This window comes from Halichoerus grypus, chromosome 5, assembly GCF_964656455.1.
Source record: "Halichoerus grypus chromosome 5, mHalGry1.hap1.1, whole genome shotgun sequence".
Classification (NCBI taxonomy): domain Eukaryota; kingdom Metazoa; phylum Chordata; class Mammalia; order Carnivora; family Phocidae; genus Halichoerus; species Halichoerus grypus.
In genome coordinates, this window is record NC_135716.1 from 63,828,131 (window position 1) to 63,854,747 (window position 26,617).

Below are 26,617 nucleotides of genomic sequence, written 5' to 3' on the forward strand. Positions count from 1 at the left end.
ATATACTTTGTCTGATAATAAATTTTAGCCAAAGCTTGCTTGCTTTTTTTTTTTTTTAAACCCATTTCACATTTATTTATGAATGTTATGGCTTAAAAAGCACAGCCTAGCTGTAGAGAAAAAATGAGCATATTTATAAATCACATTTCTGTTAGTCTGCACAGTACTTGAAACATAAGCACTCCAGGAATGTTTTTTACTATATGAATTTATTTGTTGTCACTAAAATCTCATCTTGATTTGACATCTCCATTGCCTTTAGATTTTAGAAATTCATTTAAATAAAAACACTATAGTTTGAGGTATGTAATTTGTCAGTTAAAAACTTAAACAAGTAAGCAGTTTGTCAGTAGGGAATTAGAGATCACTCTGTTGTGTTTATAACAATGTAAGTATACTTTTCTCTTTTTTATAGCTGGAAAGAGATGCATATGTCCAGGCACTAGCAAGATTTACCTTACTTACAGTGAGTTCTGGTATTACTGAAATGAAACAGAAGAACATTGATACAATAAAAACACTTATCACAGTGGCCCATACAGATGGAAATTATTTAGGAAATTCATGGCATGAGGTATAAGCACTTTATTTTCAACTTTACAGTTTGGTTTATAAAATGATTTAATGCTAAATATTCTGCCCACTGACATGCTTAAGTGTTTGGGGAAAAATTTAGTATATTCAGGATAAGTTTATTTAGGTTTTTGTAATGATTTATAATATAGCCTGTATTTAAATCCTGGCTCCATACATTTAAGTATTTTTGTGATCATTTTTAATGTGGAATTAAAAAGATTTTTTTTTTTTATAAGATTCTGAAGTGCATCAGTCAGTTGGAGCTTGCACAGCTTATAGGAACTGGAGTGAAACCTCGATACATTTCTGGAACAGTACGGGGCAGAGAAGGATCTCTTACTGGAACAAAAGATCAGGCTCCTGATGAATTTGTGGGTCTGGGGCTAGGTGAGAATTTTAAAAATTATTTTTATGAGGTATCAAAGATTCTTAACTTGTTCAGTATGTGTAACTTTATTGTAGCAAGGAAATATAATTAGAGGGACATGATAAAATGCCCTTTGTGGCTAACCTTATGGGAAAAGCAAGAAGACCATTTTTGCCTGGTCTAGTTTGCAGCATTAAGTGACCCTTAATCTAAATCTCATAGTTGGGGGTAGGAGAAAGGTGCAATTTAAAATGACCTATTTTTAACACTAAGCAGGTAACTTAAATGAGTGAAGGCTTGTAGAAGATGATAAATAGTTGGGGCAACTGGAGAAAGCATTCACATTCAGATTTTTTTTAAAGGCACTATGCAGTCTTAACTAGACTCTTATACTGGTATAGAAACTTCCCCGTGGTTCCTTATCTGCTCAGTGTGGCCAGGAACTTCCAGATTTAACCCAATAGAACAAAGCAAAATATTAGTGAGAATGGCTACAGAAGAACTAAAGACAATACATTTTGAATCATAAATGGAAAGAGTACCACCAGGGAAGAAGCAGCATTTAGACTGTCTTTGGCTTTGAATACGTACTTTGGGGTTTGAATTCTTTTGTGTATCTTCCTTACTGTGTGCAGGTTACTTTAACTCTGAGCTTTGGTTTCCACGTCTGCAAACTAATAGTAATACCTGCATAGAGGTCTTAGGATTAAAAATAAGAATATGTATAAATGGACTTAGCACAGTGGCTGGTATATTGATGGTTTGTGGATTGTTTTCTGTCCACTTTCCCCACCCCACTTCCATCCAAGAAATCTAGAGACATGACTTAAAAAGAGCAGGAAAGAGATGAGATCGAGGAATATTTACCTTTTTAAGGTTTTTACTCTAGCACTATATTTCTGGATATTTTTTATCTTTTTGTCTTTTAGTGATTTCTCTGTTATTGCTTGCAGTAAAAATACGTAAGGAAATCCAAAAAATCCTTTAAATTTGAAAAAATGATCCACAGGGAAAGAAGAAACACCAGGACCATGTGTGGCTTTAAGTTGGACTGGGGACAGTTATTTCCTAGTGATATTTCAACTGTGGCAGCCAGCAGTGCAGTTCTTTTACCCAGTTGTATCTTAGATACTTTGGTTCTGGGAGGTGAAGGTGTAGACCTAATAACTTGGTGACCCAGCAGGATTTAAAACCAGTGAGCACCTTCATGGTGACTTATATCACTTAGAAGTCTGAGATACAGATGAAAAATATTTACCAACAAGTGAAATGAATGTGCATTGATTGATTCAGTAATTTTTGAAAGGCATTTTTGTTTGGGGGGTGGGGTGGGGAAAAGCCAAATAGGAGTACAGGAAGGCTAAAATAATGACAGGTGCAAATTGTCAGCGCTTAATTTTGGCAAGTAATAAAAGTAGGTTACACTAAAAATAAAACACCAGTGGAGTATTTTATCTTCTAAAAGTTTTAGTCAAACGAGAAATAATGATACTTACTGATAATGTTTCCTAGTATACTTGAAAGTAAATTAAATTAATTTGATCATTATTGTTGTGCTACCTAAGTTGTAAGAATATGAGATGACCTGTCTTCTCACTTCAGGAAAGGGGAATTTACATAAAAATAAATACTTTTTGGATCTGGAAATGAAATAAAAAGTTCAGGCTTCCAAGCCACTCAAGCAACCAGCCATATTCTTCCACCTCTCTTTCTTGTTTTATCTAGATTTCATCTTATGTCATCTACTTCTCTTTTGGGCCTGCTCCATTCACCACTCATTCCTGATTGATTAGGTCTCTCATTTTTGAGTCTGCATCCTAGAGGGATTCAGTCTGTTGACTTGGCCCCTGTTGGGCAGAGTCTTCCCTTCAGGCCTTCTCATCAGTTATCAGCTAGCCCAGTGTGGCAGATGTCCACTCCTGTCCATCTGTGCCCTATCACTTACTCAGGCAACAGATGTTTTCTTCAGCAGGATGCTGTAGTCAGAATTTAAGCTAGAAGAGGATGTAGTCCAGACATTCGAGTGTGTTTAAATCTGTATATATATGGTTTTTAAAAAATGAATTAGTATCCTCCTTTATTGATAGCATCTACCTCCAAGTATTCCATGTAACCACGTTAATAGGGCTGAGTATATGTTTATGTGACTTTCTGACTGATAGGATGTAAGTCTGTACTTCCACTTTTTGGAAACGTGAAACTTTTAATTATTAAGAATACATAGCATATGATATTTTTTAAAAAGGATTTTGTTTGAGAGGGAGAGAGAGAGAGCACAAGTGAGAGGCAGAAGGAGAAGGAGACTTCCCAGTGAGCAGGGAGCCCGGCACAGGGCTCAGTCCCAGGACCCTGAGATCATGACCTGAGCCAAAGGCAGACACCTAACCAACTGAGCCACCCAGGCGCCCACGTAGCATATGATTATTAGAATTATATATGCATACTGTATATCAAAGTTTAAAAATTCAGTGGTTTGGACATAGAAATCTTAAGTGAATATTCACTCCTACCTCTTTGTTCTTTATCTGAGTATTTGTGCTTTGAGTAATTTGTTTGGTAAAGCTGAAACTATTAGCCTGTCATGTTACAGTGTTATACAGATCTTCGAAAGATTTCATGTGTTTTTGAAATAGGTTCTTTGGATTGCTAAACATTTTATATATTTTTTTTGATTCCTCTAAATATATTTCTTAATGATTACAGATTATTTAAATATAAAAATAAAAGCTTTCTAGGAAGGACATTCAGATGATACACAAAGGAAGTTAGTGGTGATGGGCATTATTTTTTCTCATAGACTTTTCTTCGTTAAATTCCTGTAACGTGCTAATGTGCTTCAAGTGTTGCTTGACACTATTTCCCTAACCACTCCAATTCTCTGTCACTTATTTCAGGCTTTCGTCCTTGTTCACTTGTATTATAGAAATAGACTCTTTATTTGTCTTTCTAGCTCTAGTATCTCTTCCTGTTTCACTGTGTTCTACAGATACTACCAGAATTATCTTTCAGAAAATAGGTTGCATTATGTCAGTCTTCTAAAAGGTCTATTTTCCTGGTTTTCAATTTTTTTTTTTAAGATTTTATTTTATTTTTTGACAGAGACAGCAAGAGAGAGAGTACAAGCAGGGGGGGAGGCAGGTAGAGGAAGAAGCAGGCTCCCCACTGAGCAAAAAGCCTGACATGGGGCTTGATCCCAGGACCCTGAGATCATAACCTGAGCCGAACGCAGACACTTAGCGACTGAGCCACCCAGGCGTCCCTCAATCTTTTTTTTTTTTTTTTGAGATTTATTTATTTGAGATAGAGTGCGCGCACATGTGCGCGAGCAGGGGTGAGAGGCAGAGGAGGAAGAAGGAGAGGGAGAGAAGCAGTCTACCTCCCAAGTGGTGAGGCCAAATAGGGTCGATCCCAGATTGTGATCATGACCTGAGCTGAAATCAAGAGTCAAGAGTCAGTCGCTTAACCGACTGAGCCACCCAGGTGCCCCATATTACTCTATTTTCAAAAGCAATACATTAAACGTAACAGTCAAGGTTCTTCACATTTTAATGTTACCCTCTCTTCCCAGCTTCATCTCCTACTACTGTTCTGTCCCTTCTCTTTTGTCCCCAGCTAGATCCTCCATTATGGCTGTAGCCAAGTGTGTTAAAACATGATGTTTACTTTCATCCTTCCATTAGTTTATATATGCTGCTCCTTTTCCTTCTGCCTCCTTTTCTACATGATTATCCTTCTAGGTCCAACTTGAATTAATATATCATCATATATGAAGGTTTTCCATGAGCTAATAACCCTGTTCTCCTTCTCCTCCCAAAATTAGTTCTCCTTCTCCTCCCAAAATTAGTTCTCTTTAGCAAAACTTGTATTATATGTCATTAGTTTATCTCAGCGATGAAGTAATTATTACATTTTACTAAAGTTGGTTATAAGTCTATCTCAGTCTGTGTTTCCTGATAAATTATAAACTCTCTGAGGTCAAGGATCACATCTTTTTTCACATTGTTCAGTTCCTGGAAGAGAATTTGAGTTTAGCTGCTTTAAATAATACCATCTATTATGGTTGCATTCATAAAGGCATTTAGTGAGTGGTCAGTTGAGTCAACAAATATTTCTTAACATCCTCTTTGGACTTAATATTGTGACGTCGAGAAATAACAGCAATTAAAAAAATGTGTATGATCTGGTTCCTTGCCTTAGGGAACTTTTAATTGTGCTGAGAAGGCAACATTAACACACCTATAGTAATTTATGTGAAACTGTATGGAAGAAATCCTGATTTGACTATTATTTACTTAAGTAAGTGCTTAGTTCAGAGGAACAATGGGAGGATTCCTTCCTGAGAACTCACATTGGGTTTTAGATAGTTAAGGGATGGCCTGAATAGATTCTGTAATGGCTAGAATGTTGAAGAGTACTACCTTAAATGCTAGGCTTAAAAAGTTTATGCTTTATCCTGAAAGTAATAGGCAGCAAAATGAATGTGATGATATAGAAAAATTAACCTGACAGGAGACTAGAAAGATTGAAGAGGGAAAAAATTAGCAGCAGGGAAAGCAGTCAGGAAACTATCCGTAATCTGGCCCTGAAATTATAAGGCTCTACATTGTGTAGGAATGAAAATGAAGGAATAACACCAGGAACAGATCAAAAGAAAGATTTAGTAACTGGTGGAGGAGGGGAAAGATATCAAAGATGATTGTGAGGTTAAGAGCGAAAACTGGGAAAATTGTTCTGTCCAACATATGGAACCAGTTTTGAGGGGGAAAGAGAAATGATTTTTTTGAATAAGAAGATACTAGAAAATACAGTTAAAATTTCCAAAAAGCATTTGTAAATATAGAGAACTGGAGATTGAATGACAGGGAGATCTAATTATATGGAATTGGGAATCATCCTAAGAAGATAACATTGGAACTACAATTAGTGCTGTTTCTTAAACATTAAGGGAAATTATGCCTACTGTCATTAATTTTGTGATCTGAATTCTCAGTGCCCCTAATTTGTTGATCTCTGGAAGCAGAATTTGTCTTTATAACCATCCATGTCTATATGCCACTTAGTATAGCTAATGAAGCGCATTTGGCCCTGATATAGGTCACTGATGCCAAAAGCATTATTTACCAAAAGCTTTATTTCTTTCATTAAGAAAATAACTGATTTCAGAAATATGTTTTAGAACTATAAGTGTATTCTTCTACTGAATTATTTTCAAACTGAAATAACTCTCTTTTATGTGTGGTAGTTGGAGGAAATGTGGACTGGAAGCAGATAGCAAGTATTCAGGAATCCATCGGAGAAACCAGTTCTCAAAGTGTTGTTGTTGCTGTAGACAGGTAAGGTATTTATTTTATTCCCTTTTCAAATGAATACTGTTTCAATTCTGTAGCATTTAGGTACATTTTGCTCCATAGTGGTTAAAAAAGAAAAATTATTGCCAAAATAACTTTCCTTAAGTATTATAAGACTATACTGTGATATATGGTGATTTTGATGATGAAGTACCTATAATTTTGCTCTTTAGATCATGGAATATAGGAAGGAGATAAACAGTATGAAAATTTAACTTAAAATAGATATTAGTGGACATTAGGGAAATGGTAATCTTGATGAAAAAGAACACATGTTTTATTTTCTTCATAGAAAACTAATTGGTCTTATTATCCCTATATGAAAATGGAGTGTTAATCTTTCAAGTCCTATTTGATATAAGATTGCATTATGGGTAAGTGAAGGATTTGCTGGCAATTCTCATTGCAAGCTTCTTTGGAAAGGACTTCAGAGCTTGTATAGTATATATATTACCAAGCATTCCTCATTTTTAGTTTGTTTTCTAAAAGTGAACCCGTACTAAGTGTTCTTTTGAAGATTAGCTTTTTCTAGATGAATGCCCAAATATTTGAAACTTAACATTTTACAACACTGACATTTAAATTTTTTTATTACTTGTGATGAAACTGTCCAAAATATAATATGTATTTTTTCTTAGTGCTTGGAGACTTACACTAATCCAGAATTTTACTTCAGATAAAACTTTTTGCTATAAGTACAGACTGAGCTAGAGTATTCAGTGGCCACTGACCCTGGAAATATTCCCTGCAACTTTTTCTTTGAAAAGAACTCTTAATCTTCACTTGCTGACCTTTTTTTTTTTTTTTAATAAGGGAAGGAGGTCATTTGCCTTTTCCTTATGAAGGCTGAAGAAAGATTGCATATCCTCTTAGACCCCCTATATAACTTGAAGGCTTACCATGTGCTTGGCACTTTTCGAAGTACTTCCTAGGTATTACTTATCACTTAATACTTCCAGTAACTTAATGAGATAAGTATTAATATTGTCCTTAGTTTATAAAGGAGGAAACTGAGGCAGAGGGGGCCTAAATAACTTGTTCATCCCCACAACTAATCTTGTCTTGATTATTGTTGCAATACCGGTTTCATCCACAAAGAATTTTGAGGAGTGGTGCCAGGACATAGACTCAGGCAGCATGTCTCTTGAATGTACATTCTTACCCTCTCCACCGAGTCTCTGCCTGCATGTACAACTGGAGAGTCGTGTAATAATGTCTGCCCTTCTGTTGTCAGGGTAGCTTGTTTCCAAATCATTTTCCTGCCTTCATTGTCTTTATGAGAATCTCTTCAGGCAAGAGTTAACATTTTACCTACTATTTATTTCCATAGTATATTTTATATGACCATAGCCAGTTCTAATTTATCCATCTATCCACTGTTTGTATGATAGGCCTCTCCATTTTAAGAATTTAAGATATTTTAGAGGGGTCTTAACACAAATTCTGTTAGTACTTTGTTGTCTCAGATTCATCATCACCAGATAACTTCTGCAAACATAAATCCAATGTCCAATTTTATACAAAACCTCAACATTTAAATTTTAGCTTATAATAAAAGCATTAAAAGTTACATCTTTGATTTACTATGGGATTATATTCTTGTGTGGTACTTTTCACTTTCTTATTAAATTTCTTCTGAATTTCTCAGTATTAGAGTATATTTTCATATGTAATATTCTGACTAAATTCATAAGCTGAGTCAGATAACTTAGGTATTCAAGTCAGTGGTGTGAATATTGTTAGGTATCATTCTGGAAAGTTCTGTACTTGTCTTGTAACAAGTCATTTTCTTGTCCTTAGGTCTGTTGTTCTGAATAATCTGTTATGACAAGTATAGGAAGTAAACATGAAAAAATCAAAGTAGTTGTTTGGTTTTTTTGCTTAGTTATTTATAGCTTCTGTTTCTTAAGAAAAAAATATATGATTCTATTAAAAGCTACTTTGTGCAGGAATAGATTTTGTCCAGGAATGAGTTACCACTAAAAGTTAAAAAACAGTACCATAGTTTTTGTTTTTTATTAATTTTAAGCACACCAGATCTAGCTTTATATTGGCACATCTCACACTTTGGAACATTGTCTCCAATCAGAAAATACGTGTAGCTCATCCCCAACTGCATTTGCTCATAAATATCTTCGGATTAGGTCTTAGAAATAAGTGCTACCTCTGATATTTTCACTGTGAAAACTTTTTACATATACAGTAATTTAGTTTGCCTCTGTATTATATACAGTTTAAAGTTTATGTGGTCCAGAATCTGCAGGTTTTGTCAACCTTTTTTTTTTTTTTAACTTTTTTTTTTTGTATTGCTGCATTGCTTTTCATTTTGTGGCTGAAGCAGTAATCTATCATTTTGTTTTCCTGCTCATAGTTTTTCAGCACAGGTCTTTTAATATTAACACACAAGATTTTCGTGCATCCGTCCTTTGCTTCATACAAGGAATGTAGAATCCATTTCATAGACTGATTTTGTGAAACATAGCTCTGTCCTCTTGCCTTAGTTTATGAAGGCTTAAGTTTAAATGCCTCCACAGACTGCTATGCTCTACCATATGGCTTATCTGTAGTGGAGCATTACTAGAAATAAAGTGACCCCTCAGAGGCTACCAAAGTGAGTAGGAATTTGAATGCCTTTTTTCAGGATGCATGCTCCCCCTAACTTCTGTCACCCTGAGTCTATAAACTTGTCTGATTGCTACTGGTATTTCTTTGTCCTTGTTTTCCATCATTTCAGGGCCTTCAGAGAATTTGTTGCTTCTTTCCCCTGTAGTTGCATATAATGTCCATCGCTTTACCCCTCTACTCTGCCATTTGCTTCCTTCTCCGTTTAAAGAATTTTTTTTTCTTTTTTTCCTCTCTTTTCTTGTTGTTTCTCCTATATACTGTTTAGTTTTATCACTGTGGTTATTTTTTTTTTTTATAGCCATTGCCTATGTACCTGTAGTTTGAGAAATCACCTAATGACATTTATAATGTGTACTCTAGCCATGTTCATTTTTGTTCATGTGAGAAATTTGTAGCCTTTGTATATTTTTAATTTCTGGATCCAGTCTAACCACTGAATTAAACGGGGCCTTTATTATGCTATTTTTTCCCCCAGATGATGTTCTCAGCCAGATCTTTGAATTATTATTTTGTTCTGATGAGTAATAGAGGAAATCTTAAAATATTCCTTTAGCAGGAGAACCAGAGTGTGAGTCATCATGTCAGTTTTTTAGGCTGTTTTTCCTGTCTTGTATTTGTTACTCATTGCCAGGACACATGGACAGACATACAAGGGCACTGAGGTTAAAAAATCATGATATACTCACAACATGGATGTAGTGGACATAGTAGGAAAAAAAAAACTTTCAGAATATATTTTAAATGTTTTATGTTTTGCTCAGGTAAGTGTGAGGCAGTATATCAAAGTAGTTAAGAGGGTGGACTCTGGGGGGGTGCCCATCCTGGTTTGAATCTTAGCTGTAGGACTTACTAGTTCTGTGACTTTGAGGAAGTCATTAAATATCTTTGTGTCTCAGTTTATAAAATTAGAAGTTATACCAGTCCCTACTTCACAGGCTATTTGTGATTACTAAGTGAGTGGCTATATTATAAAACACCTAGAATAGCAGCCACTTCGTGGTTGTTGGTAGCTATTACTGTTACTATGATTACTTTTTATTTCTTTCTCTTTTTTTTTTTTCAGATTTATTTATTTTAAAGAGAGAGAGAGGGTGAGTGGGGGGAGAGGGGCAGAGGTAGAGAGCATCCCAGGCAGAATCCACAGTAAGCACAGAGCCCGACACGGGGCTCAATCTCAGATCACGACTTGAGCTGAAACCAAGAGTTGGTCACTTAACCAACAGAGCCACCCAGATGCCCCAGATTACTTTTATTTCTAAGCTTAATATTTGACCTGCTTCTGCCTTTAAGGTTTCCTTTTTGCCATGCAAATCCTGTGGTACACAATGTAAATTGAGGAATATCAGTTCACCCTGGAAGGCGCGTCAAACCCTTGGTTACAAACCCAGAGCATCAGTAAAAATGCAGACTTTAAAAGGACTAATAGGTTTATGCTGAAATATTTTATGAAACTTTGAAACAAATAAAAACCTTAGTGAAGAAAGGTGGGCAAAGCTGGACAGCACAGCTTAACTCTAAACATTTGAATTTTCCAGGACATGTTATTTAGCCACTTCTTGGTTAAACTATTAGAGACTATTTGCAGCTTCTGTTAAGTTGCTTGTAATTTAACATAAATGAGTTTTAATCAAATGTATGTTACTTGTAAAAGCAAAGAATTTTTCATCTTAACATGCTTAATGCTAGTAGATAATCAGGAAAAATTGAAAAAATCTTCTGTTTTGTACTGTGCCAATTATCAATTAGTTTTACAAATTGGTATTTTCCTTATCTTAGAGTCTCATGTTGATCTAGTGTTTGTAAGCTTACTAATAAAATTAACAATACATTCTTATTCTATTATCAAATGCAAAGGAGGGAGAGAGGAACATCCAAACTGTACTTGTGATGAAACAATATGTTAACAATATCATTTGACTACCTGATTTTTTGTTCCCTTAAACCAGATTTAAAGTAGCAAGTACCTCAGGCTACTTACTTTTGAATTGATATAACAGAAGTAAGACTTTATAAATTTTTGAATTATGTTTCTTTTCTTTAGAATATTTACAGGGTCTACAAGACTAGATGGAAATGCTATTGGTAAGTATATACATTTATTTCACTTAAATTGGTTTTTTGGCTAAAAGACTTGAAAGTTAAGCTAAAAAAAATGTAAATCTATTTATATTATAGTGGATTTTGTCCGTTGGCTCTGTGCCGTGTCTATGGATGAATTACTTTCCACTACACATCCAAGAATGTTTAGTCTACAAAAAATAGTAGAAATATCGTATTACAACATGGGAAGAATAAGATTGCAGTGGTCTCGAATTTGGGAAGTTATTGGCGATCATTTTAATAAGGTATTTGAATAATTGTAGGATTTGCTTACATTTGTAATGTTTTTTGTTGTTAAAATTCCTTATAATGTAATTGAGACTTTTTTCTTTTTCTAGGTTTTTTAAATTACATTTTTGTAATTAAAATTAGAAAACCCTTTGAATCTTTTTTTTTTTTTAAAGAAGTGATTGCTGTGGGTTTTAAGAATTTAGTTAAAATATGTTTTTCTTGTTGAGAAATATTGTTAGTACACCTAGTGCCTTTGTGGAGAATTTTAGCATTTACCTATCTGTGCTATTAGTCATATATTTTTTCTAAAACAAAAATGAAGAAATAGATTTTCACTGCTGACATTAGCACCCTATATTTCTGTTGCCATTACAGGTTGGCTGTAATCCTAATGAAGATGTAGCTATTTTTGCAGTAGACTCCTTGAGGCAATTGTCAATGAAGTTTTTAGAGAAAGGGGAGCTTGCTAATTTCAGATTCCAGAAGGATTTCTTAAGACCGTTTGAACATATAATGAAACGGAACAGGTATTATATTTGTTGAATTGCTTAATATCAGAAAAATACCTTATTATTTTCCACCGCAGGGGGAAAACAGAAGAAAGGAGAAAAAAAACTGATGGGTTTTATGTATATGCATATCCAAGCAATTATATTAATATTTTAGGTCTCCAACAATTCGAGATATGGTTGTACGGTGTATAGCACAAATGGTTAATTCTCAAGCTGCTAACATTCGGTCTGGATGGAAGAACATTTTCTCTGTGTTTCATCTAGCTGCATCCGATCAAGATGAAAGCATAGTGGAACTTGCATTCCAAACAACAGGGCACATTGTCAGTGAGTATTCTTCTGCCTGCGTTCACGTTTAAAAAAAGAAAACAAAACTTTAATGTGTTCAGAAAATAATACAAAAGTAAGATCACGGGCCTATTCTGGGTTTTAAGTTTACCAAGTTTTGCCTGTAGAAACAGAGTACATAATGACAGTAATATTGTTACTACATTATCATAGTTAACATCTATTGAATGTTTACCTTGTGGCAAGAACAGTAAGCACATTGAATGTGTTTCCTTCCATGTTTACAACAACTCTATGTTTACAACAACTCTATAATGAAATGTCTTCATTATCCCTTTTTAAATAGTTCAGGAAATTCAGCCCCGGTGAGGTTAAGTGACTTGCATAAGGTGCATGATGGAGTTGTTGGGATTCAAAGCCAGGGAGAGGTTTTTGACCACTCCATTACACAGCCTCCTTAAGGGAGAATTAAATACTGAGAATGTAAGTTAAGCCTGTCTGAAAGATGATAATGATGACCATCATCATTTTTCATAGATTAAGAGACTGAAATACAGATAGGTTGAACATAATTTTGTATATTCAACTCAACAACTACTGATTCGGGACGTACTGTGTACTGTCACTGTATTATGTGCTGGGTTTATAGTGTAAAGAAAACACAGACCTGTGTCCCTCTCCCCACTACTCAGGACAGTCAAGTAAGCAGTAATGACAGATACAAAGCCATGTCTGTTAGACATCAAAACCCTTCACCTTTAAGTATGCTTTACATCTGGGGGTTGGTGTTTTTTGGTGCAGTTAAGAATAATTGAAAAACTAAAATTACTTTGATATATTTTTTACCCTTTTAGCTCTTGTGTTTGAAAAACACTTTCCAGCGACCATTGATTCTTTCCAGGATGCAGTGAAGTGTTTGTCTGAATTTGCGTGCAATGCAGCTTTCCCAGACACAAGTATGGAAGCAATTCGACTTATTCGCCATTGTGCAAAATATGTGTCTGATAGACCTCAGGTATAGTGTCATTTAGTAAACAAAATTTTGCTGAGTATTTATTTCCAGTCTAAGATCAAAGTTTATTTGGGAATTGAGGGGATAGGAAACGTTTTTCAGTAAACCCCAAAATTATCTGAGCTTGATTCTGACTTAAGTGATTAGTAATGATAGCTATCATTTATTAAAGGAGTCAGGTCTTTGTTTTTCCAAGTGTAATGATAGCTGTCATTTAGTCTACGGCCATACCACCCTGAACACGCCCGATCTCGGAAGCTAAGCAGGGTTGGGCCTAGTTAGTACTTGGATGGGAGATAGCTGACATTTATTAAAGATGTCACGTGTTTTTCTATTTCACACGTATTAACTTGTTTAATGTTCTTAACTTTATGGGACAGGTAGTGTTATAGCCCCATACAGATAAGGAATCTGAGGCACAAAGAAGTTAAAAAAAATGTGTCCATGGTTGCAGGGCTAGTAAAGGAGACCTAGGGTTTGAACTGAATCCTGTGTTTTTAGCCTTTTAGCCCATACTGTTTCTTGCATGTGGTGCTGTGCAGTACTGAAGTTGACTGTCTATGGATGAGTGTGGACTTAAGCACTGAAGTAAAAAGTTGAATTGGCAACCTGGCTGCCAACCTTAACTTGCGTCTCTGAATCTATCTCTGTAACTATTATCAAGAGAAGTGATGCATTAGATTTGGTAGTAAAATTTTTTACTACATACTAATGTGGACCTATGGGGGTGCTTAGTACTTTTTACATACATTGACTCATTTGACCTTCACACTTCCCAGGGCGGCTGATAAGGCTGCGTGTGTCATAACCAGGGAAATGATAAAAATGCAAGCCTGATTTAACCTGGCGAATAGAATAATACAGAAAAGCTGATGACAGAGTTGAAGCCGAAACCAACTTTGGAATTTTAGTGCAGTGCTCTTCATAGGCAGTTATAATCTCCATCTTTCTATAAATTGTTTATCAAATTGCTCACTTTCCATTTGTAAAGCATTTAAAAAATTTTTTGGAGAAATAATACAGGTGTTATGTTTTGCCTTAAGTATATCTCCCTTTCTTCCTGAAGGCTTTCAAGGAGTACACAAGTGATGATATGAATGTGGCGCCTGAAGACAGGGTTTGGGTCAGAGGATGGTTCCCAATCCTCTTCGAGCTGTCCTGCATCATTAATAGATGCAAATTAGATGTAAGAACCAGGTAACAATCAGTGTTTGTAACTATAATTTTGAAAGGCTCGTTTTGACCGCAATGAATTTTTGTTTTGTGAATATAAGTTCAGTAGTTGAAGGCCGTAAGTCCGTAAGTCATGCGTTTTATCAAATATAGTAATATTTGATAGGCAGATTTTAAAATATGTTAAATGGAACAACAGTAAAAATGGAAATACTACTTTTCCTTCAGATTTTAGTCTAGCATTTCACTTTGAGCTTTAGCTTCTATGTTAATTTAATAATGTTACACAGTCTGTCTTTTCATACATTTGTTTCCAAATAAAAATTGAAGTTAGTGGCAAAATTTATTTTCCTGACAAATGCTAGAAAAATCTCAATGCACGTCCTTGGTCAGCTTTAGAAAAAGAACCATTTCTCTTTGAAGACTGGTCAGTAACACAGTTTTGAATAATACAGGTCTATTAACAAAGAAGTGTGCTCTTTCAAAAGTATATTCTCAATAAAAGATCTATATGAATGTATAGTCCATTTGTGAAGAAACTATTAGGGATATAATGCAACTGGATAAGCATTCAATATGCTCTTCTTATGTTACAGCTCATGTCACTCCCATAGTAAAATTTTTATCCTACAAAATTTTTACTACCAAATTGAAATGATTGATTTGTGTATCCTGTTACCTGTCAACAAGTGCTTGAGACACCATGAGTTCAATCATATGTTTAAATAAAATCTGTCTTTTATGTATCCCCTCTTCTTTTTAGGGAGAATCATTGGTCATTTGGGCAGTTAACTTTATTGGATTTTTTAAATTGGAAAGGTAGTAAATAGAGACTTGTAAGATATCAGCGATAGGACTATAATGAAGGAATGAACCTTTCCTTCCTCCTCTTATGCCACAGCCACCCTTATCCCCATCCAAGGTGGAGTTGATACATATCCTAAGAAATTTCATTTTTATTTGTTATAAGAGAAATTTTATAAAATTAGGTAAATAATCCAAAATAGGACTCAAACCTTAGGAATTTGTCATAGAATTTAATAATCACAAGAACACTATACAGCATTTTAGACATTGAGAATTGTTTGGCAGTGGACCTGTTAGGAACTTGATAAAATTCAAGATAGCCCCTGATTCATGTAAACTAAATTATTGAGATTTACAACTTTGAATTGTCCAGCCACATCATTGGAGCAGCTAACATATCACGACTGACACATCATATAAACTCAGCACCCCCTCCCTGCCCTTGTTTCTTTGTAGAAATTTATTTGATGAGGGGACCTTCCTGCTTCCTTAGTCTTTGAGCCTGTCCTTGTCTGGGACCATCCTGCTTTCCTTCTTGCCATATCCCATGTTCAGATTATGGATGAGTTCTAGCTGTTAAAGAGAAAATATGTATTCTAGTTGATAAAGGAGAGGAAAGATATGAGTAAACTTTGTTCAGTAATGGCTTTTTCTTATTTTATTCCAGGATTTGTAAGGGCTGATATTTAGATTACATTTGAAAAATGTAATACCATGATTTGTATAACAGGTTAATTACACAGTACTTTCACATGTGTTCTCATTTGATTGCCTCAAAATTCTGTAGATTGAGGGTTGGTTAATTAACCTGGGGTCTCACATACTCTTTTTCCCTGTACCAGCAACTTAAGTATTGCTTTCAAAAAGATTTCTTGAACAGTGAAAATCCTTGGAAACCTCTGTAGCTCTGTGGGCCTGGAAGAAACAGGATTCCCACATCCCCTTATCCCTAGCTGTGGGAGTTAGCATCCAGTTACTTAGAGTGGGAGGAAATGGATTTCAAGCTCAGGAGATGGAGGAAGAGGGAGCCTTGTTCCATTGTAGGGGAAAAATGAATTCCAACAGGCTTCTCCCAAAGAAGAGAGTATGTTTCTTCCACAGGAATTTCTTTACTACGGTTCCTTTACTTTAAATTACACACATTAGGTATCTCTTACGGATCACATAACTCTTATGGATCAAATAACTGCTGTGAACTTGCTGAAGGACCAAGCTACCATAATGTACTTTACACGTTTATTTAACAGTTAGTTATAGCCTCCTGTGTGCCAGACAGGAATTAAGCCCAGAGGTAGCATGGCAGCAAATGAGCTGGACTGCGAACCAGTCCTTACGGAGTCTTTAGATAACATTTGGTTCTGGCTTACCATCAGACTTCTCAGAAATGTAAACCTTTTTCTAAATGGAAAGATACCTATTTTGCTAGAAGAAAGTAACATGTAGAGAAAAGATCAAGCTTTTTAATGGTTACATGAAGGGATTATTATTTAGAGGAAGATAATAAGGAATCAGGAAGGCAATGTTGAGTTTTTAATTTTAACACTTATTCAAAAGACAGTGAATGTGGTACTAAGCAGTTTATTTGTTTAGTAAATACTTACTGTGTGCCTCGTGGGTGACAGGCATTGCTCTATCTCTGGACTATAGTAGGAAAAAAACTGCCCACATGAATGTCTTAGTGGATCAGTTCCTTTGGTTTCTGGGATATCTTTTTCAAAGAGTTATAGGACTTTTAGCAACACTTTAATTGCTCATACAGTATCCCTGAACTAATTTTATGATGATCACTCACAATCTTTAATTTCATTTACAATCTTAAAATGCTGGGATGATGGGGTGGGAGTGGAAGAAAAGTGAAATAAAACATTTTAAGGCCAAGGCCTTGGGAATTTTCTCCTACATGATGCGTCCCAAAGAAACCAGGTTTACAGTTGAAATTTCTTAAAACTGAATCTCTTATGTTAGTTTAAAACCAGTTTTAAACTTTTTTAGTAGCTTCATGACCTCTAAAAACTATTTTAAGAGGGGATTCTGATGTGGCATACTTTTTTGTATTACAGCTGTCCACTTGTGTTCTATCGTTTTAGGGGTTTAACAGTAATGTTCGAAATAATGAAAACTTATGGCCACACTTATGAAAAACACTGGTGGCAGGATTTATTTAGAATTGTTTTCAGAATCTTTGACAACATGAAATTGCCAGAACAGCAGACAGAGGTAAGAGAAAAATATTTTCATTTAACACAGTCAAGTTAAAAGGTTCTGAACATTTTCTCTAATACAGTTTAGTAGATAAAATCAAGTACCTGGAAAAGAAAAAAAAGTTCCTAGAGAGTTTTTCATTATAATAAAAAGTATGTCTTTATAAAGAAAGAACTCTAGTTGGGGATAGAATCTGAGTTAATGAACTGGTTGTTTTCAGTGTTTTTGTTGAACTTCCAGTTTCTTTCCTCATTTTAATATTGCCACAATTACAGACACCAGTAACTTTCTTTAGTATTCATAGTGACATCTTATTCTGAAGTGAGTACAGAATACATAGTAATAAGTTTTATTTATTTTATTTCAATGTCTTTTACTACAAACCAATTATAGTATGCATCTCAGTAAATGTAGGGAGAGAGCCTCAACTTTTCTTGTTTTGTCCTATATAGCTATATTAAATGCAGACATTAGGGACACTGACCTGCGCGAAGTTTTACTTTAGATCTGTGATTTTTAAATCTACAGGTAGACTCTTACTGAAAACATCTAAGTAGACATATGTATATGCACTGGCACAAGGATTAGTCCTTTATGTATTTAAGAAAAATAAATAATTTATACTTATTTTGTATGGCCCTGTTCACCATTTATGGTATTTTCAAGTAAGCATACTTCATGAGAGTTTTATTTTAAATTTATGCCAAGCACACTTGGATAAATTCTTATTTCCTTCCCCTTTATTTCTCTTTTATGTTCTGTCATATTACGGAGCAAGACCAGCTGTTGATATTCATGCATATTGTTTGAGAAGAGTCATAATGTTAATAGCAAGACAATTCAATGATAATTTTTTAAAATCAAAAATAATGCAAAAAATAGTTAAAATTATTTTATACATAAATTGTGGAATAATGGAGAAAAAATAGATCTCAGATACTGAGTCGAGGTGAATGTAATATTATAGAGGGAAGAAAGTGCTCTGAAAGGAACATGGACAGGCTTAGCATTTTTAAATATGCAAACATATTTCTTCTTTAATTCTGGTTGTTGACGAATGGTCTGACCTTCTTTTAATGACTTTTTTCCCTTAGAAAGCTGAATGGATGACTACGACTTGTAATCATGCACTTTATGCGATCTGTGATGTATTCACCCAGTATTTAGAAGTACTCAGTGATGTACTTTTGGATGATATTTTTGCCCAGCTCTACTGGTGTGTGCAGCAAGGTCAGTCTATAGCAAATAGTGACACAAAGTGTTAAATGTGGCCCTGGCAATATATAAATGAATTGCTCTTTTCTTTTCCAGACAATGAGCAGTTAGCACGATCTGGTACAAACTGCTTAGAGAATGTTGTTATTCTGAATGGTGAGAAATTTACCCTAGAAATCTGGGACAAAACTTGTAACTGCACACTGGATATCTTCAAAACCACAATCCCACATGCGTAAGAAGATTTTACTCAACTTTATATCTGTATATTGAATGATAGACATAAAAAGTTTGATAGTAACTAGTGATTTTTTTTTTAACAAATTCTTTTAAAAATACCTCAGTGTTCCATGAATTTGTATTTATTGCAAATCAGACTCCTATAAACTGTAACAAATACTTGAATTAAATTCTTTATAAACCAGACACTTTCAGTCTGATTCGTCATATGGTCATTGGTCATATTGAGGTGATTCTACTTTAATAGGGTTTTATTTTTATTTATCCAGATTAAAGCAAGCAGTGGTTTTGAATTTTAAAAAAGCAACAAAAAACTAAACATATATTTCAGTTACTTTAGATTTAATAATCTAAGGAAAATTTATTTGCAAATGTATTTTATAGTTAATTGTCATCTTCTAATGAATTAGTTTGGAATTGAATTGTAGTGAAGGAGTTTTTATCAATGGAGAAACTAAGACACAGTCTCACTAAATGACTAATAGCATCTGGATTATTTGTAGGACATACTTGAAGTTACTTCCCAGCTCAGCCTTCGGGGCTCTCTGACCTATGCAAAGTTTTACTTTAGATTTACTATTTTTAAATCTACTTAATAAGATGCTTTAAGTCTTACTTAAGTCTTACTTAAAACATCTTAAGTAGATACATGTGTATGTACTGGCATAAAATGATGTATGAAAACTAGTTCAGATTTTTAAGCATCATAAACTTTTTCTGGACATGAGTGAAATATGTTTGCACTGATACGATCCCCTTGTAAGTATCCTAATAAATAGGACATTGGAAGTCAAACAAAAGGGACACACCTCTAGGAAAGCAGTCTCTAGGTGGGTCTAAACTAAAAAGACAAATATTGGTCAGCTTTTCTTATTTTTTTGGTGCACATTTTGTTGGAACAATGTACTTGACAAATGATCCATTTTTGTCAGAGTTTATCTGTAGCCCTTATGTCAAAAGACAGTATGAATTCTTGCCTAGCTGTTGTCCCTGTGAAGTCAACAGAAACCAGCCAGGCTGAACATTCTTCTTTGTTTGTTTGTTTTAGGAACTGCCTCTGTTTTAATTTATTGAATTACAAATTCAGGTTAAGATACATGATCTTAAAGATCATCTAATAAGCATTTCTTAATAGAAAATAACTGTACTAGAGTTCTTTCCAAATGAAATTGAAATGATGTATCTACCATTGTCTGCTCCATTTCCCAGGAGCTCCTGCTTCTCAGAAGCAAGAACTTGGGCCTTAATCATCTTTCTATTCCAAGTACCCAATCCAGGGATGGCAAGTTAGTTTCTTCTTTTGGGCCAAATTTTATTTCATTTATTTTTATACATTAAAAAAAAAATAGAATCTAAAGAGATCCATGAATTTTTGAAAAGTCTCAAACTTTTCTCAATCTTACTTTAGGAAATACTTAGAAAAAGTGAGTTTAAAGTTTTTGAAACTTTTCAGAAGTGTTTTTTTTTTTTTTAACTGATGACCAGAGTACCCTTTTGATTATATTATATGCTAGTCAGTTGTTTTCTGGAAATACATATTTTAAACTTTTTACTAGATTTTTTTCAGCAAATGGTTTTTAGCAGTAGTCAGAGAAGGATTATATTGTTTTTGGCATATTCTTGGGACTTTTTTTATGCCTGTTTTAAAACATGTTGAATGTGTCATGTTTCACACTCGCAGTGATTGGTGTGATTTGGTATTTTTAAAGGCTCTTAACCTGGCGTCCCTCTTCTGGAGAAACTGTTCCCCCACCTCCATCTCCTGTGAGTGAAAAACAGCTGGTAAGTTTTCATAAATAAATCATACTTAAAATTGCTTGTGAGAAGTAATTTTACCATGGGCCAGATTCTTTTATGTGAGTCCACATCTTTAAAAAAGATGGCATAGATCTGTCCAAAATTCTTAGGTTAAGCTTCATAATGGTAAATTTCCCGGGTGGCTAAAATTTATCTCTGTAAGTGCCATGAAGGAGGTATTTTAAATTATTTTATAATGTAGATGGTCTGAGACATAGAGTAAAATGACGTCAAGAGTTTTAAGAGCCAGGTATGAGATTATGTAAGGATTTCCATGCCAAGGGGCACCTGGGCAGTGCAGTCGGTTAAGCATCCACCTCTTGATTTCAGCTCAGGTCTTGATCTCAGGGTCCTGAGTTCAAGGCCCACATTGGGCTCCATGATGGGTATGGAGCCTACTCTAAAAAAAAAAAAAAGGAATTATAAAGGATTTCCTTACCAAGCTAAAGATATTATTTATTTTAAAATTTTAATTTGGATACAATTTAACCTATGAGAAATTGTACAATAACAGTTCAAAGAATTTTAATATACCCTTCACCCAATATATTTGCTTCGTAGGTCTGCCACAACAAATTACCACAAACTAAGTGGCTTTAAAACAACAGAAATACATTGTCTCCCAGTTTAGGAGGCCAAAGGCCCAAAATTAAGGCATCAGCAGGGCTGCATTTTCTCCAGAGGCCTTAATGGAGAGTCCTTCTTTGCCTTTTTCAGTTTCTAGTGGCTCCTGGCAACCCTTGACTTGTACACACATCATTCTAATCTCTGCCTCCATTTTCACATGGCTATGTAAAGTCAAATCCGTTATGTGTCAAATCTGCCTCTCCTTTTTTCTCTTTAAAGGACACTAGCCATCTCTTATGTTTGTAAGATAAGATATAAGCCACCTCATTTCAAAATCTTTAATTACATCTTTAAAGACCCTGTTTCCAAGTAACCTTCCTAAGTACCAGAGGTTCCAACTTTAATATACCTTTTTGGGGCCACTGTTCAACCTATCGCAGTTTCTACCCTCTGGCACCCAAAAATTCATGTTCATCTTTCAGGCAAAATGTATTCATGCCATCCCAGTATTCCCAAAAGTTTCAACTCATTATAGCATCAGCAAGTCCAAAATCTGATCTAAACATCATATCAAAAGTCCCAAATCTCATCATCACAGCCATCTAGATCAGGTATGTGGTCTCTTCTGGGGGCATCATCCGTCCGCATCTGTGGACCTGTAAACCGAGAAAACAAAGTACCTATTTGTAAAATACAGTGGTGGGACAAGCATAGGATAAACATCCTCATTCCAAAAGGGAGAAATTGGAAGGAATAAAAGGGTCACTGGTCCTAAACAGGTTCAAAACCCAGCAGGGCAAATTCTGTTAATTTTTAAGGTCTGAGGGGCGATTGCGTGGCTCATACAGTTAAGCGTCTGTCTTCAGCTCAGGTCATAATCCCAGGGTCCTGGGATTGAGCCCCGCGCCTCCCCCCACTCATGCTCTCTTCTCTCTCTCTCAATCAAATAAATAAAAATCTTTCAAAAAAAATTTTTAAGGCCTGAGGATAATTCTCTGTACCTTGATACTCTGCCCTCTGGGCCCACTGCTCCTTCCTATGTCCCTGCAGCTCTGCTCTCTAAATCATTTCTTCTTAAAGGTTAGCATGTGTTTGCAGCCATGTAGCCCATTTCCTGCCTGTAGAATCCCAGAGATCTGATAACCTTCATTCATTTTATCCTATGTCTGTCCCTTTCAGTCTAGGCTGGCTGTGTTTCTACTGGTATATCATTCTTAAAATCCCTATGGGTCTCTCATGTATGTCAAGAGGGTTATTCATGGAACCTTTCTGGATAACTTCATCTCTCTTCCAGGCTTCTGCTAAGATGTTTGATTGGATCCATTGGATCCACACACCTAATCTCTTTCAACAAAATGTTGTCTAACTGTCCAAAGAAATGTTTTCATAACAATGAATTTTCCAATTTTGGCATCCTTTGCAGTTTATCCTTCCAAATTATCAAGTGCTAGTTCATTTTTGCTTGGTAATTCCTTCCTCAGTGTATCTCTCTAGCCTCTCATTTTTCTGTAAACACCAAGGAGAAACTGGGCCACACCTTTAACCTTTTGCTTGGAAGTATCCTCAGCTAAATATCCAAGTTCATCACTTAGAGGTTCTGCCTTCCCCCCAGTAGTACAACACAGTTGAACCAGTTTGCTGCTGCTGGATACAGATACCACCTTACTTCCATTATCCAGTTACATGTTCCTGATTTCCTTCTGAGACCTCACCAGAAGCACGTTTGACATTCATATTTCTGTCCACATTAGATTCTATGCCCATATGTGTATTCTTTAGGGTGACAGAAGACAAGATTTCTCCATTATGCATTTCACTGCCTTCTGCATCCTCACCAGAATCTCATTTAATGGCCATGTTGCTACTAACAGTCTCTTCAAGGCAATCTAGGCTTTTTCTGTCATATGCCTCAGAACTCTTCTGGTTTCTACCATTACCCAGTTCCAAAGCCACTTCCACATTTCTAGGTATTTCTTATAGCAGCACGCCACTTCATGGTACCAAAATCTGTATCAGTCAGTGTTCTACCAGAGAAATGGAACCAGTGGGAAATATCTGTATCTATCTGTGTGTGTGTGTGTGTGTGTGTGTGTATAATATATGTATATGCATAAATCTTTTTTTTTTTTTAATTTAAATTTCACAGAATTGGCTATGCGATTATGGGCACCAGTAATTTGAAATCTGTCGGGCAGGCTGGAAACTCTTAGGCAGGAGCTGTAGCTGCAGTCCACAGGCAGAATTACTTTAGGGAGACCTGAGGCCTTTCAGTTGGTCACATGAAGTTCTGGCCATATTATTGAGGATAATCTTCTTTACTTAAAGTCGACTGGTTGTAGATGATCACCACATCTACAGAATACCTTCACAGCAACACTTGTATTTGTGTTGGAACTGAGTAACTAGATCCTATAGCCTAGCCAGGTTGACACATAAAACTACATGACACCATGTTTCACCAGATGTTATCATTTCACTACATTTGCTTTATTATTTCCTCCCTCCTTCCTTTTTCTCTCTCTGGCCCACCCCCCCACCCACAAACTTTTCAGAATTCTTTGAACGTAAATTGAAAATAAGATGTCCTTTTCTTCTTAAGTTCTTTAGTGTTTTTCCATAAAAAATACAAAGCAAAAGCACTTACATAATCACAGTGCCATTAACAAAATCAGGAAGTTACCATTGAAACAGTACTATTATTTAATCTGGCCTTACTGAATTTTAAACCCAGGAGACCAGAGGTAGCATATTAGTGTCCATTGGTCAATTTATCCCCCTCACAACTTTTAAATTTCCTAAGGAATTGTCAATGGCTAAAACTTAGATTTCACAGAAAATTACTACTCTGAATTTATCTTGAGAGAACAGTCACATCTGATATATTGGGGCCACATTGCTCCATGACCCTGATCTGCAGGAGCTATCTGTTCATTATAGACTCCACCACTTATGAAACCATCTTTCAAGTCCAGAATGAGCTTGCTCTCTTTTTTGTTTTTCTTAAATTTGGCCCGCCCTCTGCTTACTCTGTGGGTTTTTGTTTTTGCTACCTCTGCCGTATAGTATAGTAGTTTGCAGTGTGGGCTTTGATGCCAGACCCAAAATGAAGTCCTGGCTCTGCAGTGACTAGCTCTGTGGCCTCAGCAAGTTACCTATCCTCATGGTAGAGTGAGTTTTGTGATGGGAGTTAAGTCAGGTAATGCATTATAATGCACATAATGTTGTTGGAACCGCATGTGCCGGGGTGAGTGATGAGAGGCTGGGCTGCTGCCGGGCTCCATAGAGGGAGGCAGCGGTGCCCCTCGGGACCAGCTCAGTCTCCTCTGTGAGCTGCTGCCGCCGCCCCTTCTTTCACCCCGCTTCCTTTTGCTTTCCCTTCTCTGTACGGCTCACAGCTTGCCAATAAACTGCAGTGTTTTCCTCGCTGAATATTTCTTGCCGTGCACTGGAGGACTACTTCTTATTTATTTTTATTTGTTTCTTTCATTAAACTTTTGTTTTAATGGGTCTCAAAATTCTGTGACAGATTTTTGGTCAAGTGTTTTCCATTAAAAAGTACTGATTTTAAAAACTAATAACCTAAAAAAAACCTAATAACTTTAAAATTGCCACACACACACACACACACACACACACACACACACACAACAAAAGGTCCACAAAACATTCTCCTTTCCTTCTGAAGGTTTTACAATACATTCATTAACCAGTCTTTTACTATTAAACTTAAATGGCCAGTTGATACAAACATTTCTGAGACTGTTCTTCCACCACTGAATAAGACCGGGGTGTCAGGTTATTGGGGATACTACTCATTTAGCCTTCTGAGTGACCTTGCCAGCTCCAGCTGCCTTCTCGTCTGTCTCATGTCACAAACAGCAAAATGGCCCACAGAATAGTCAGAGAGGCTCTCAACGCACACAGGCTTGTCAGGAGCCATGTCAGCGATGGTGGCATCACCAGGTTTCAAGAACTTAGAGCCGTCTTCCCCCTTTTTCCTGGGATGACAATCAGTCTTCTCCTTCATCTCCACAAATTTGCAAGCAGTCTGACCTGTGTGACAATCAGTACAGGTGCATATCCAGTACTGATTTGGTGAAGGATTACTTTTTAAAAATTAAAAATAGAAATATACCCTGTTAATATAAAAAAAATTTTTTTTTGGATAGTACAGAAGAAGATAGGGTAAAAAATGCAAGTCCCAGGATGCCTGGGTGGCCCAGTCGGTTAGGTGTCTGCCTTCAGCTCAGGTCATGATTCCGGGGTCCTGGGGTCGAGCCCCACGTCAGGCTCCCAGCTCAGCAGGGAGCCTGCTTCTCCCTCTGCCTGCCTCTGTCTGTCTCTCTGACAAACAAAATCTTTAAAAAAAAAAAATGCAATTCCCTTTTCATACTGCCCCCTTCAGCCACAACTTATGTTTAATGATGTGATGTATATCCTTCCAGCTGTTTTCCATACGTGTTGTATATAGTTAATATTAATTATATGTGGTTTTTGAAAAAATGAAATCTTGTTTTGAGACTAACATTTTATATTTGGAATAGCTAAGAGATGTCTCCACTTCGATACATAGAGATTGCTTTCATAGGAGCTCCTCCTTTTCCAGTAAAGGGTCCTTTTTTTAAAGGGGAGGTGTGGGCATATTTCTGGTACACAGCTGTTCTAAAAAATGCAAAGATTACCAAAAAATCATCCTCATTTACATTGATTAATCAGAAAAATTGAGAAAGCGATATGCCTAACATTAAAAAAATTCCTCTGATACAAAGGAGACTTTAAATCACCAATACTGTGACCTAGTTTTTGTGTACATTTAATTTCCTGGGGAGAAGCTTCTTAGAAATCATCAGAATGTTCAAAAGAGCCAGTGCCCCAAAAATTTAAAAACTAGTGCCTTAAAAAAAAATGCTTTCCCTTACATTCAGTAGGACAATGCATTTTTTATTCTGTCAACTGATTAATTCCCCCCTTAAAATATACTTCTTAAAGTGTACAAGTTAAAAAGAGACTTTTTTATATAGTTAATTTTAAACAATAAACATTCCCTTAAAGGACTTACAAATTTAGAAGTGTTGTTATATGCATTCTTCCATTTAAGTTTTTATCTAAAAGTGCATTATAGGAAGCCTGGGTGGCTCAGTCGGTTGAGTGTCTGCCTTTAGCTCAGGTCATGATTTCAGGGTCCTGGGACCAAGTCCCCCGAGTTGCCCGGGAGTCTGCTTCTCCCTCTTCCTTTGCCCCTCCCCCCTGCTCATGCTCACGTGCTCTCTCTCTCTCAAATAAATAAATAAAATCTTTAAAAAAACATTTTTTTAAACTGTATTATAGTCCATCATGGCCAAAGAAATTACCCAACTACTCTCTACTGGGTCTATATAATTATTATTAAAGGCCTCCTGTGTATTAAACATGAAAAATACAAAGATGAGTAAGAACAATTGCAACAGTAATAATATGGCTTTAGATTTGTGTAGCACTTCACCATTTAAAAAATATTTTCACATTTGATCCTTTCAGCAATTTTTTGAATCCAGTTTGATACATTATCCCCATTTTA

At 35.7% G+C, this 26,617-nt stretch overlaps 1 protein-coding gene across 2 annotated transcripts in view; it reads left to right on the plus strand.

Annotated features, from left to right (window-relative positions):
• ARFGEF1 (ARF guanine nucleotide exchange factor 1) overlaps window positions 1–26,617 on the plus strand; it is a 144,191-nt gene that overhangs the window by 105,574 nt on the left and 12,000 nt on the right. The window contains exons 21-33 of one of the 2 annotated variants that reach the window (XM_036102409.2): window positions 416–574; window positions 813–963; window positions 6,186–6,276; window positions 10,958–10,998; window positions 11,092–11,261; window positions 11,623–11,774; window positions 11,914–12,086; window positions 12,902–13,062; window positions 14,126–14,256; window positions 17,100–17,256; window positions 18,336–18,471; window positions 18,553–18,691; window positions 20,406–20,478. In XM_036102409.2, coding sequence (XP_035958302.1) covers window positions 416–574; window positions 813–963; window positions 6,186–6,276; window positions 10,958–10,998; window positions 11,092–11,261; window positions 11,623–11,774; window positions 11,914–12,086; window positions 12,902–13,062; window positions 14,126–14,256; window positions 17,100–17,256; window positions 18,336–18,471; window positions 18,553–18,691; window positions 20,406–20,478 — 1,734 coding nt within the window. The remainder of the gene's footprint in view (window positions 1–415; window positions 575–812; window positions 964–6,185; window positions 6,277–10,957; window positions 10,999–11,091; window positions 11,262–11,622; window positions 11,775–11,913; window positions 12,087–12,901; window positions 13,063–14,125; window positions 14,257–17,099; window positions 17,257–18,335; window positions 18,472–18,552; window positions 18,692–20,405; window positions 20,479–26,617) is intronic. The other variant, XM_036102410.2, reaches the window with a different exon arrangement.